Raw genomic sequence first — 13,488 nt, 5'->3', positions numbered from 1 at the left:
GAGCTTCTCGCGTAAGAGCAGCAAGAAAAACGGTAGCCGTTCTGATCGGGGCTGGGAAAGCAGGCTGGGAAGTGGCAGCCTCTGCCCAGGGGAGCCCAAGCCAAGGAGGGACCCCAGAAGGTGGATTCTGTTCCAAAGAACATTTGGGGCCCAAGTGTGGAGTTGGATGTCCCTTTGTGGGCCTTTAGTCATCTGTGAGGAAACGCCACCAAGGGGGAGGATGTGCCAAGAGAAGGGGGTGGGTCTGTCCCTGGGTATAAAACTCTCGGTCCGGTTGGCGTAACTCCCTCAAATCAAGAGAGGCTGCTCAGCGCCCCCTCCTGCGGCTGTGACAGGTGAGCCTGGAATGAGAAGTGGTGGTGGTGGGGTGTTTCAGAAGGCAGGGTGGCCGCGAGAGGGGTGGGCTTTGGGGGCCGCTTCTCGCTCAGTGGAAGATCCAGAACTTCACGATCAAGTGGCTCTGTTGCTTCACCTTTGAGCTTTCTACTTGCAGCCTTCCTTAGTGGCAAAGGTTGAATTGTTTTCTCAAGCCATCTCGAAATTAAGCAATTCAGCCAGCTGTTTGGAAGGAAGGGAGGAAGAGAGGGAGGGAGGAAGGAAAGAAGGAAGGAAAGGGAGGAGGGAAATAAAGAAAGGAGGAAAGGCGGAATGAAAGAAGAGGGAGGAAGGGAGGGAAGAAGGAAGGGTGGAAGGAAGAAAAGGAGGGAGGGAGGAAGGGAAGGAAGGAAAGATAGGAGGAAGGAAAGGAGGAAAGGCGGAATGAAAGAGGGAGGAAGGAAGGTAGGAAAGGAGGGAGGGAGAGTGGGAAGAACGAAGGGTGGAAAGAAGGAAAGGAGGGAGGGAGGAAGGAAAGGGAGGAAGGAAAGAAAGGAGGCAAGGCGGAATGCAAGAAGAGGGAGGAAGGAAGGAAAGGATGGGAGGAAGGAAGGAAGGGAGGGAGGAAAGAAGGAAGGAAAGGAGGGAGCAGGAAAGGCTCTTCTTATCAAAGCAGATTTCAAACGTCCCAGGAAACCCCCCCACCCGCTCCTCAGTCTTGCTGAGCTGCTCTGATCAACCCTGGGAGTCTTTGGGGGGGGGGTCTTTTCCCTGGTCTGTCCTAACAGTGGTGGCCAAAGGGGCTTCAGGGCCTCGTTCCCCTGGTGTCCTCCCAGCAGATGGTGGTGAAGTGCGACCAGGCACCACGGGGGGCGGTGCGCACACACGTACCTTGGGCCTTTACCCAGGGGGCTTCGAGGCCGACTCCTTGGAGAGGAAGGGTCTCCAGAAGCTCTTCCACAGAGGGGTGCAGTGGCTGCTCCCCGGCCCCCCCGGTCTCTGCCTCTGGCAGGAAGGTGCTCTGACGTTGGAAGCCCTTATCTTGGCCATCTCCCCACACCTACCTGTGCTGGCATCACTTTTATTTGCCTACCTCTGGCTCCTTGAGCAACAATGGGGCGCAGGCATCACAGAGGACGAAGCTGGCAACCCCAACCCCAACTCCAACAATGGATCCACTCCATCGGCAAACAAAGCCGCTTCAGAAACAGAGGGTAGCTTTTCCTAGCGGCAGCCAGAGAAACAAGGTGAAGCCCATCCAGAGGCCGAGTGGCCCCACTGGCTTCCCAGCCCCAGCTTGGGGGGCGGCAAGGAAGGCCAGTTGAGTGCCAGGGCTGGGTTTTCCCCCCGTCAAGCTTTTCTGGGGCCCCAGAAGCCCCTCATCGAGCAGCAGTTGCCAGATTGAGGCTCCTCATCAGCCGTGCCATGCTGGGCCTCCTTGGCTAATTTTGATTGTTCGGACCCTGTGTTGATCCACCGCAATACCCAATGCCGTTGTTAAAACGTGTTTTTCACCTGTTTACATTCGGATGTTCCCACCGTGTCTCTGGGCCTCCTCCCCCAAATCTCAGGGGCCGAGAACAGCAAGGAAGACCTTTGCTCTGGACGATCTCTGGCCCTCGATTTGTTTGTGCTGGCTTAATGGTTACCTTCTGTCTACCAGCAGATCTTTATCTTAATAAAGATCTATCTTACTTACTTACTTACTTACTTACTTACGTACTGTCTGCCAGCAGAATCGCCACCTTCTCCAGTGGGTTAGGGGCTGGGAAGGCTCCTCTGAGGAGCCACAAGCCCCGCCACCCCGCCCCACCCGAAGTTTGTGGGTGCTGGGGACCACCCTCCTCGCTTGTGTTCCAACATAAACCCCAGTTGCCCTTGGGAGACCGAAGTGGCGCAAAGGACCTCCCACAGGCAGCCGCTGACCCTGGGCCCCTGCAGGCTGCCGTGCGCGCGTGTGACGGCATGGAGGGCTGCGGGAGAATTCCGCCCCACTGGCGGGTGGGAAGGCAGCTTTTCCGTCTGGGGCTGTGGGGCCCGCGCTCCGGGCAGACGCAGAAAGGAAAGGTGCGTGCAGTGCATGTGCGTAGGGAAGGATGTTCTGGAACTGCGTCGGCCTTTTGAACTGAGGGTCGCTTTGTCTTCGGCCAGCCTCGGCACTGGATTCCGGCACTGACTTGGCACTCCGGAAGGAGATGCCAAGAACCTCCGTCTCTGCGGAACATGGTACGGCTGACGCCAAGCGGCGTCACGGCTGAGGCAACTGGCCAAGGTCCAGCATCTGGACCTTTGGCCCCGGGACAGTCAGTGGCCTCGGGCAGTTGCCAAATTGGGGGCCTTGGAGGGGAAAAGCCTACCTCCCTCCGCCCAGCAGGATCTTAAGGAACCTTCTGCCCCACGCGCAGCGAGTCTCTGCGGAGCAGGCTCCTGGCAGAGCGTGGGACCAGGTGCCGTGGCCGCTCGGGCAGGCTGGAATGGCACACACAGGGACTTTGTTTGGCCAGGGTGGGCGGAAGTCCTAACAGGCGGTCTGAATTCTAAAGTGTGTTGTTTGGTGGCCGATAAAGGGCTTATTGTATGCAAACTAGTTTATAAAGCAGCATATGACTTTCGCGAGATGGGCACAGTTTGCCGGAGGCCTGCGCCTGCAGAGGGAGCCTGCGGCTACCTTGCAGAAACACCGTTTTCCACGGCAAGGAAAGGGCCGGTCGGGAGGTAAGGAATGAATGGGCCGGCTGGGAGCTGACGGGGACTCGCAGAGGGGCTTGGGAAGGGGGCAAAAGCTGGGCATTGGGAGAAACCCATCAGAAGCCCATCTCTTTTGGCTTTATCCACCCTAATTTGGTGGGGCTCCTAGCAACAGGACATTGGTGATACCAGTCGGGCTTATCTTAAGTCCCCCAAAGCGTGCTAACTCAATATTTTTAAAAATCTGTTTGTATTTCTGTAACTGTTCATCAGCATGCCAGTCCATGCAATGGCTGCGTTGGTGCAGCCGGTAAGGCCCTCTGTTGAATTTCTGAAGAAGGGAAAGACTCGGCAGGCAGTCCAGGGAGTGGCAATACTTGGCTTCCGGAGAGTACCTAGAATGTGCCCCCTTCTCCAGGGCACGAGGGCACCCAAGCTGTATCTCTGACCCTTCTTGCAAGAAAGGCCCCGGAATCTCCATTTGGGGTCTCCGGAGGAAGGGACAGGGCAAAAGCCGTGCTGGGCTATGGGGAGCATCTTGATCTCTGTCTCTCCCAGGGAAGGCTGCCCGCTTGCTCAGATCCATCCTCCGTTTCCAGCCTGGCCCAGCAGAGCTGCTTAGGCGTACAGGGCTGGGGTATGCAGCCCTCACAGCAATGGGGGAGACCAGCCAGGGTGGCATCAGCCCCAGGAGGCTGTGAAGAAGAGTGGAAGATTGTCACAGGCTCCTCTTTTTCTGCCAGAGGGACAGGGCCAAGTCCATGCCAGGCTTATGGATTTGGTGGGAGCTGCCAAAGGAAGCGGTGGGAAACTGCCAACCCTTGTAGGTGTTGGCAGCGCCATTCTGACTGCAGCATCTTGCCAATCCTTTCGTCGTGGTAGGCCGGGTCAAGAAAGAGAAGGGCGGGGGTGGCAGCAGGGGTCTCTTTCCGTTTGTCTCGGCATGACCGGCTGGCATGGGGGCTCAGGACAATCCTGGGGGCGGACGACACACGGACGCTTCGGAGAGCAGGGCTGCCAAGGGCTTCGGCGAGGAGAGCTCTAACCTTCGGCCTTATCACCACCAAGTGGTTTGAAGTAAAACAAGGTGGCTTAAGGGGGTGGTGATTGGGGGGCGGGGGGGGAGATGGGGACAGTGGTTCTTTGCACTCCCCACCCAGAAAAATGTGCGGGAGAGATTGAGCCACTCTGACTAGTCCCGGCCCTTTTCTTTCAGGTCTGAGGTGCAATGAAGTGGGAAGGCTTCTACACCCTGGTCATCGGCGTGAACCGCCACTCCACTGCCATCGGCCGCATCTGGCTCTCCGTGGTGTTCATCTTCCGCATCATGGTGCTAGTGGTGGCAGCCGAGAGCGTCTGGGGCGACGAGCAGTCCTCCTTCACCTGCAACACCCAGCAGCCCGGCTGCAAGAACGTCTGCTACGATTACTACTTCCCCATCTCTCACATCCGGCTCTGGGCGCTGCAGCTCATCCTGGTGACCACACCGGCCCTGCTGGTGGCCATGCACGTAGCCTACCAGCAGCACCAGGAGAAGAAGTTCTTGGTGATGTCCGGCCACGGGGACACCAAGCACCTGGAGGAAGTCAAGAAGCACAAGATGCGCATTTCCGGCTCGCTCTGGTGGACCTACATCTTCAGCGTCCTCTTCCGCCTCCTCTTTGAAGCCGCCTTCATGTACATCTTCTACATGATCTATCCGGGGTACCAGATGATCCGCCTGGTCAAGTGCGATGTCTACCCCTGCCCCAACACCGTGGACTGCTTTGTCTCTCGGCCCACCGAGAAGACCATCTTCACCGTCTTCATGCTGGCCACCTCTGGCTTTTGCATTGTCCTCAACTTGGCCGAAATGGTCCTCCTGATCGTGCGAGCCTGCGCCCGTCGCACCAGCCGAAGCCACAACCCTTCCTCGGGGAAGGGCTCCTTCCTGGGGCACAAGCTCTCTTCGGAGTACAAGCAGAACGAAATCAACCAGCTGCTGACCGAGCACGACAGCTCCCTCAAGGACCTTCTCCGGCGGAACTCGGGGCTGCAGGAGAAGAGTGACCGGTGCTCGGCCTGCTAGAGGCCTCAGGCTGTCAGTGGGTTATTGGGCCCCGGCCTGATGGAGAGCAGAGGACTCTTCTGGTCGGTCAAGCTGCCCTGTCGCGGCACTGCCTCAAGCCCTTCTGGGGGAACTGGGCTGGGGCTTTTCCCTCACCCCTGCCGTCACCAGCTACCGTCTTACACTTCCTTCCCGTCGGCTTACAGGCTCTGTAGAGTGTTTCTGGGGATTTTGCAGGCACCGGATCGGTCTGGGGAACACCCTGGTTGCAGCTAGGTGAAGCCCACAGGCTGGTGGTCTGCAACGGGGGCTCCTGAAGGTCGCTGCAGGCCCTTTCCGGCCAGGAAATCCAATTGCAGCCCGGCTCGTCGGCTGCATTTTACTGTACCAAAGCAAGTCACAGTATTAAAACGATTTTGCAGGTCTTTCCTTCAGGGGTTTTTCTTTGGGCTTTCACATCGGCAGACGAAAAGTTGCTTTAGCTGGAGAGGCAGACCTTCCTCCTCCGCTTGAATTCCTGGCCGGCCACTGTTTGCTGAAAAGTACGTCCGGAGGTGGGAGGAATCTCCCCTTCCCATCCCCAAGTCTGGATCCAGCCAAAGAACTCCTGCCAGGAGCCTAAGCAGAAGAGGGGGAGAGGGGGCTGAGGAAAGAGGCGGCAGCTGGCAGGACCCTTAGCCTGTTTGGGGGGGGGGAGGCAAGCTGGCTTAGTCCAGGTGTCCCGACCTGCCAGCCGAAGGAGAGGCAGAGGGTTTTGCAGAGATGGGGCACAAGGGGCACGGCGGCAGATCAACCCGGCTTCCCTTTTTTTTGTGAGGCTGGTAGCTAAAGGCAAGACTCCTCCTCCCCCTGTAGGAGAGGCGTAAGGAGCCAGGCGCAGTAAAGGCGGAGGAAACCCTGCAATGGGAAAGGCAGCCAGGCAAAACTCGGAGGGCACCCAAATGCCACTGCTGGATGAGGGAAGGGCAGGGGCTCGGAGCCCCCACTGGGGCAATGGGCGCTTGAAGGACTCAGTCGAAATGGGGCAGTCAGGGCAGTTGAGGCGTTCCGGACTCAGTCAAGTGGGTGGGCTGGCCCAACATCTCCCTGGCAGCTTTCCCCGCTCCAGAGACTGTCCAGCTCCTTGTTGGGCTGCGCCCTGGCCTGAGACTGTCTTCCTTCCCTTCTTGCCCAACCTTTGAGCGCCTCCTCGTCCCACATTCAGGCAGGAACAGGTGGAATTTCCATCCGGGGGAGAAACCCCACCTGCTCCGCAGCCACTTCCAGGTTGAGGCACAAGGGGCCTCTCCCACAAACACAGCGCCCGGGTTGAGCCCTCTGCCCAGGCTCGCTTCTCTTCAGCTGGGGCCTAAAAGCAGATCGCCTTTCCTTGCTGTGTTCCGGCTGCCCTTCCCCCTTGCCCCATGGCCCGGAGGCAGCTGGAACGCCTGCCTTGAGCTGTGCCCCGCATGAACACACACCATGGCGCCTCGGGTGGTGGGGGGAGGTAATTCCTAGCTTGCACAGACCATGAAGTCCACTGTAGGGCACCAAGCTGGACTGTCTCTGGCTCTGACCACAGCAGCAGCTCCCCAAACGTTGACGTGAGCTACTGCCCCCTAATGGCCGAAGGGTGAAAGAACACACAGGAGACGGGCAGCCCAGATTGTTCCTCCGGTAGGCCAGAAAGAGAAATCGGGGGGAGGGGGGAGCTGGCTCCCCACTGATCTGGAGGCCCTCCCGGCTGACCTCTGGGGCTGCAGCACCAAGTTTCTTCCCCCCCCTTCGCCAGAAAGAGCCAAAACCAGAGAGCTTTTTCTGCCTTTATTTGAAATGAATGATTTCCAGAGAGACGCAGGGGGGTGGGGTGGGGGGCCGGGTCTGAACGTCCAGTATATCACAACGCGATAACGAGGCCCACAACTGGCTCACTGGAGACACGGACACTGCAGGGCTGGGCCAGGACAATGTATATACAGGCTCAACAAACGGCACCACCACCAGCCATAGCTCAGAGCTCAACGCCACACACAGAGACAGGGGGGGGGACCTGGGTGCGAGGCAGCCTCTGAGCCCCTGGAGGAAGAGCAGCAGGCCGGGGCCAGATGTCAGCGGAAGGGCAGGGGGTACGAGAACGGGCCCTCGGGAGCCACCCCCCTCCCTCCCTCCTTTCCCTCCAGGGAAGGGCTCTCGATCCACCCCTAAGTCCAGAAGCCACCTGTGCCCCCTTCCCTGCCAGTCTGGAGAGAGAGACCAGGTGATGAGGCCAGCCAAGAAGGGACCCCCAAGAAGCGTGGGGAGGGCGGAGACACCAGGGGACCATTGCCAGGGTGGAAGAGGCAGTGGCCGAGTCCTTTATGCCTGTCCTCCAGAAAGGGAAGGGCTGACGGGCGAGCTACCCCCGGTCCCTGCAGCCAGGGATGGGGGGAGCAGCACCGGAGCCCACCTTCTCTCACAGCGAGGGCCGCCCGGGTCAGTCCATGTCGTCATCCAGGCCTCCCACCCCGCGGCTGTGCTCCTCGTAGATCTCGCGCACAGCCAGGATACGGTTCAGCATACTCTCCAGCATGCTCTTGTCCATGGGGATGACCGAGTACCAGAGCGGGGACTCCGCGATGCAGGAGCGCTCCGGCTGCAGGTAGAAGACGTCGTTGCGGCTGCGGAGGCTCTCGGGGCTGCGGGCCGGAGGGGGAGAAAGGGGGGGCATCAGAGGAGGGAAGGGGAGCCCTGGATGGACAGCCGGAGGGACCCACGCCCCTCGGGCTCCTCCCAGCCTGCCCTGGAAAAGCCACAACCGGCACCCTCCCGCTCCCCCCTCACCATTTGGAGAGATAGAACTCGTAGAACTTGACCGGGCAGCGCAAGGGATTCAGGCGGTTTTCCCGCTGCTCCAAGACCGGCGCCTCCTCCTCTCTCTTCCGCTTGCCCAGGCCGCTCTCTGCGTGGAAGGGGCGACAGAGGTTGAGTGGGGATGGGCGGGGTTGGGGAACAGGGGTGGGAGCACAAGGTGTCGTCCTTACCTCGGCCCTTCCGGTGCCGCACAGGCGCGTAGTAGCGGATGCTCACGACTTTGGCCGAGCCCCGCGGCATGGTGCACTTGCGCGACTGCCGCACCACGTTGGTGAAGGAGAGCTGCATGTGCTCCTCGGCCGTCTGCAGCCCGAAGTACTTGGTGTTGAAGAACATGAGGGTGTTGAGCAGCACAAATGGGGAGTAGACGCCCAGCTGCTTGCAGTCCCAGAGGTGCTCCTCTTCCACACGGGAGAAGACCGTGCCTGCAAAGGCGCAGGACGCAGCCAGCCGTGAGGGCAGGCAGGTGGCCTGGGGTCAAAACTAAACTGGAGGAGGGGGGGGAACCTGGGCTCCAGAGAGCCTTGAGGGACATGATGCCCCTGGCACAGCTGAATTTTGAGGTCCCAGGAAGGGACTTTGGCATTCCTGCCTATGCTGCTAGCGCTGGGAATCCCACTCCCATCATCCTAAGCCCTTGGAGCCTCCAAGCTGTTTCTATGGGTTCCCCCCGTGATCCGAGCCAGACTGGCAGCGTTTCGGTCCCGGAACAGCACTGGGGGATGTAGCGGGAGCTCAGAAGGAGACAACTTTGGACACACCATGATGCTCAATGCTCCCTCTCACACCGGAGGTCTTCGCACACCCCTCCCACCCTCCCCAGGCTGCCTTATCTGAGGATGCAGCCGAAACACTCCTGGGTTCAGGCCTGCGGGGAGACTTGGCCAACCCCAGCCTAGGAGGCCATCCCCTGCCTTTCCAAGAGACACCCCCCCAGCAAGACACTCACTATTGGGCAGGACCGAAGGCTGCCATCCGCTCAGCAACTTGTTCAGTTCTTGCACAAAAGTCAGGTAGTAGAGGTCGGTGAAGATGTTGACCATGCGGTTGTTCTCCAACAAGTACTGGAAAGGCCGAAGGTCACAAGGTCAAAGAGGACACATCTCAATCTGCCTCTCACATGCCCCCCCCTCCTCTCTGGGGTCCCCCCCCCCGCCCCACAAAGGTGTGGTGAGGGCTGCTTCACACAGAAGTAGCGGCTGCTTTTCTTACCCCACAGAAAGGCAAAATATGCTCCCCATCCCACCCCCGCCCTGCCCCCCCCCCCCAGGGAAGAGGCCATCCACAGCTGGCAGGAAAGCCTTATCCATGGCAGTGGTGTCAATGTGGATGAAAAAATGGATTGCATTGAGAAATACAAGATTATTATTGACATCGGAGGGACGTGACTGGCGATTGGGTTTTTCGCCTGCCTTTTTATGGTATGGGAAAAATAAGATACATGGGTACTTTCAAAGAACATGATATAAGAAATGCTTTACTGTTTATTTGGGAGAAAGTTAGAGAACAGCATTACTTAAAGATACCAGTCTGGCTTTCAACGATGGAAGCGTTAATACATCCAAATATTATGTATAGGGGAAATACTGTGATAAATAAAGATATCCTGATTGAAAAAGGGTAGCTTAAAATTAAACAAGATCTAGAAAAACAAGGGATCAATATGGATCGGTATACACAATTGCCAATATAATCTAGGTATGAAAAGGATGCTTTTATATGGTTTTTATACGGAATTGATAGAATTAGATATTAACAGGAACAGAAGAGAGGATGATTAAAAAAAACTGTATAGCTATCTACTGAGTTTTAAATTAGAACAACACTTGAAAGAAACAATGAGATGGCTTGGGCTAAAAACTTTGGTTATATGATAAACTAGCTAAATGGCAGCAACTATGGGATAGAAATTATAAATTAACAATGTCAACTGCATATAAAGAGAATTTGTACAAGATATTTTATAGATGCCATTGGCCACCGGCAAGACTGGCGAAGATGTTTAAAGACAAATCAGCTAAATGTTGGAAATGCTACCAGACTCTGGGCTTGTAGACCTGGGCAGAAGCAAAAAAAAATTGGACTAAAATACATATGTGGCTGAAAAAGATGATATAACAACATATTGACTTAAAACCTGAAATATTTTTGCTGGGGATTTTAGCAGAAAATTATACTAAAGAAAATGTATATTTGATTATTCATGTTATAACAGCAGCTAGGATTTGCACAAAATTGGAAAAGGGAAGAGATTCCCACAGAGGAGAATGTGATTAGGGAAATGTTAGAATGTGCAGAAATGAACAGATTAACACTGGCAATTAAAGAGAAAGAACAAACCGATTATTATACAATTTGGGAATCTTTTTTTACCGGTGGTTCGAGAATAAGACATAAGAATTAACAGTAAAAGAAGTTATCTAAAGTATAGAAAATATATTAATAGTCAGTATAACTAATGGAGTTAAATAAATTGCAATGGGATTGTTATAATATTAGATACTTAAAGTATTGGAAATTAAGCTGAGATTAGAATATTTATACCCAGATGACACACTGGCTAATGACACATTTTACATACATACATACATACATACGTATGTATATACATACACTCTCCATACTATATATACTCTATATATATAAAGGAAAGCCTTATCCATGGAGAGTATATATATTGTGTCATAACCCCTGGTATGCCCAAATATGGGAGGAAGCATACTGCTTCCTTTCTCTGTCTATATATATATATAAAGGAAAGCCTTATCCATGGAGAGCATCTATGGAGGTCTTCCCCCCCCACCCCACCTTGTGCCCTGCCCCCGCCAAGGGCTTGGCTGACATGGGGCCTCACCTGCTGGATCCCCAGGCACAGGTAATAGATGCTGTCTGGCTCGTAGCGCTCCCCGTTGGGCCGGGTGATTTCCTTGACGAACTGGGCCAGGCCGTAGTTCAGCTCAGCCGCCGTGCAGGCTAGGATGTCCTCCTTGATCCGCATGGGCTTGGCTGCGGGCGGCAACAGGGGAAGCTTAGGAGTGGGAGAGGGTGGGACCCCCCGGGGTGGGCGGCTCACCCTGCTCCTCCCTCCCTATCCACACGTCCCGGACTTACGGCCAAAGCGCAGCTCGTCGCCCTTGCTGGTTTCGGCCCCCACGTACTTGGCCTGCACCCAGCTCTTCCAGGCGTTCACCCCGTAGGAGGAGTTGAGGACTGAGCCGCTGGGCTGGCTGCTTACGGAGTCCCTGGAGCAGCTCTCCGACAGCACCAGGCGCTTCTGGCCCTGTGGGGCAGGGTTGAGGGAAGGAGGGGGCAAGTGGGAGGGGGCTTCTGGTGAAATCAGCACCACGATGGCAACTGCCAGGCCGATGGGGAGAAGCCCAGGTCCTCCCCCGGCAACCGGCAGCCAAATAGCCTCCTGCTTTGTACTGTGAGAGAAGACTTTTCTTCTCCAGGTGCAAAACCTTATAGGCTGTTTCTCCTTCGTGCAATACAGCCCCCGCCTGCCCCCCGCAGAAGATTCTCCCTGGGGAAACAGGATAGGGAGGAGAGGGGGAGGGATAGTTTGCTTCCCAGGATCCTCAATTTTGTCTTTTTTTTTAAGCTTAGGTGAATTTTTGTTCATAGCATTGTTTGTGAGGGACTCGTGGTGCTTGTGATGACATGAGCAAACTACTTTCCATTTATCAGAAAGCAAAAGAAGGAGAAAAAATTCCTTCCACTAAAAAGAACCTTTATAAACCTGCACAGAAAGTGAGACGTCTGGGCCTCCGGTAGCCAAGAGTTTCCAACGGGAGGTTAACGCATTTAATATTTGTTTTTTAAAACAAATAAGGGTGAATATGGGTTATATTTATTGGATTGCATATTGATCAAAGTGCCATTCAAGTAGAGTATATTCTGTTAGGCCTATGGGGCCTGACTTGATACACCTAGTATTTACTTATATCTGTCTGTCTGTCTGTTATATACTTGTGTATATTTATATACTATAAAGTACCGTATTTTTTGGAGTATAAGACGCACCCTTTTCTCTCAAAAAAGAAGGTGAAAATCTGGGCACGTTTTATACACTGAATACAGCGTTTTTGGCCTCTCAAAGCCACGCCCTCTTCACCAAAATAGCCATGCATTGCCTTTAGGAGGCTTCCAGAGAGTACTCTATAAGCTTCCTAAAGGCTATGCATACCAATTATTTTGACACAAAACGGGCCGTTTTTTGCTCATTTTGGGGGGAGCACTTTCCCAGGAACATTCTGTAAACCCCCTAAAGACTATTCATGCCTTTTTGGGGGGAAAACAACAGGCCCATTTTCGTGAAAAATGGCCGGTTTTGGGGAGGTTTGCAGAGTGCAAAGACCTTTTTAAAAAAAAATTTGCCTCTTCAAAATCTTGGTGTGTCTTATACTCCGGTGCATCTTATACTCCGAAAAATATGGTATATATCGATATACTTTATAGTATATAAATATATACTATTTATATACTTGGATGTAGAATATTGAATTACAGTAATAGTTTTATCTTGAAACATTGTCATATTCAGCCTTAGAGAGTCTTTCTGCCTCTGGCATTACGAGGTCCTTACAATACAATAGCAGAGTTGGCAGGGACCTTGGAGGTCTTCTAGACCAACCCCCTGCCTAGGCAGGAAACCCTATACAGTTTCAAACAAATGGCTGTCCAACATCTTCCTAAAGACTTCCACTGTTGGGGCATTCACAACTTCTGGAGGCAAGTTGTTCTACTGATTAATTGTTCTAACTGTCAGGAAATTCCTCCTTAGTTCTAGGTTGCTTCTCTCCTTGATTAGTTTCCACCCATTGCTTCTTGTTCTGCCCTCAGGTGCTTTGGAGAATAGTTTAACTCCCTCTTCTTTGTGGCAGCCCCTGAGATATTGGAACACTGCTATCATGTCTCCCCTGGTCCTTCTTTTCATTAAACTAGCCATGCCCAGTTCTTTCTCGGGTGGGGGAGACGGGACATGACACCCCAGGAGGGACCTACCTTGCGAATCGCGCGAGGCAAGTCCGGATCTGCAGCGACGTCCTCAGGGGCCACCAGGCTGCAGTCGAAGAGGAAGTCCACACTGGGATTGATGTCCAAGGGGTCTGTGGGGGAATACAGGAGCCGCTGCACTCCAGGCCCTCCTTCTTGGCGGGTGGGGAAGCCCTCTCCCCCCGCCTCCCCAGGAAGGAACTTGCCCACTCCTGCCTCTCCCACTCGCCTCTGGCGCTGCCCTCACTTTTAGGGAAGTCGGCCTCCAGGTCTTGTCCCGGCTCATCCAGGACGTTGGCCATCTTGACCGCCATGGCCAGGACGTCATCCCTGGCCGGCCCAAAGAGGTCGCAGTCCTCCAGGAGGCCCTCGGCACTCTGGTTGCTCACCAGGTCTATGAAGACAGGGGGGGGGGGAGTGTCAGGACTGAGCAACTTCTTGGGACCCCCTGCAAGCATCGGGGTCCATTTGGGCCTCTGGGTTCTGAAGAGCACAGGATGATGGTCGATGGAGGCCGGGAGGGAGGAGCTGAGGCCTTTCTTTCCCACCTGCCCCCCTTCTTCTCCCTAAGAAGATCCAGGGTACATAGAGAAGGGGGGCAGGAAGACCCAGGA

General features: G+C 54.9%; 2 protein-coding genes across 5 annotated transcripts in view; one reads left to right on the top strand and one right to left on the bottom strand.

Moving 5' to 3' along the window:
• The first annotated feature begins 230 nt into the window (after positions 1 to 230).
• On the top strand, positions 231 to 5,475 carry GJB1 (gap junction protein beta 1). Its single transcript, XM_032227987.1, has 2 exons — positions 231 to 335; positions 4,220 to 5,475. The coding sequence occupies exon 2, from the start codon at positions 4,232 to 4,234 to the stop codon at positions 5,069 to 5,071; it is 840 nt and encodes a 279-aa protein (XP_032083878.1). The 5' UTR covers positions 231 to 335; positions 4,220 to 4,231; the 3' UTR covers positions 5,072 to 5,475.
• Positions 5,276 to 13,488, bottom strand: part of ZMYM3 (zinc finger MYM-type containing 3) — a 26,543-nt gene continuing 18,330 nt past the window's right edge. For 2 of the 4 annotated variants that reach the window (XM_032227975.1, XM_032227974.1), the window contains exons 18-25: positions 13,104 to 13,268; positions 12,884 to 12,987; positions 10,991 to 11,159; positions 10,734 to 10,885; positions 8,829 to 8,943; positions 8,050 to 8,304; positions 7,850 to 7,967; positions 5,276 to 7,704 (exon numbers count right to left, since the gene is read on the bottom strand). In XM_032227975.1, the coding sequence (XP_032083866.1) occupies positions 7,503 to 7,704; positions 7,850 to 7,967; positions 8,050 to 8,304; positions 8,829 to 8,943; positions 10,734 to 10,885; positions 10,991 to 11,159; positions 12,884 to 12,987; positions 13,104 to 13,268 (1,280 nt within the window). In that variant the 3' untranslated portion in view covers positions 5,276 to 7,502. The remainder of the gene's footprint in view (positions 7,705 to 7,849; positions 7,968 to 8,049; positions 8,305 to 8,828; positions 8,944 to 10,733; positions 10,886 to 10,990; positions 11,160 to 12,883; positions 12,988 to 13,103; positions 13,269 to 13,488) is intronic. The other 2 variants (XM_032227976.1, XM_032227977.1) reach the window with 2 other exon arrangements.

The sequence above is a fragment of the Thamnophis elegans genome, chromosome 12, assembly GCF_009769535.1.
Source record: "Thamnophis elegans isolate rThaEle1 chromosome 12, rThaEle1.pri, whole genome shotgun sequence".
In the NCBI taxonomy this organism is placed as follows: Eukaryota; Metazoa; Chordata; class Lepidosauria; order Squamata; family Colubridae; genus Thamnophis; species Thamnophis elegans.
The sequence above is the reverse complement of the archived record's forward strand: the minus strand, read 5'-3'. Positions and strand labels throughout refer to the sequence as shown.

Coding starts and splice junctions, on each gene's coding strand:
- GJB1 (XM_032227987.1), top strand. CDS start 4,232: ATGAAGTGGGAAGGCTTCTACACCCTGGTCATCGGCGTGAACCGCCAC.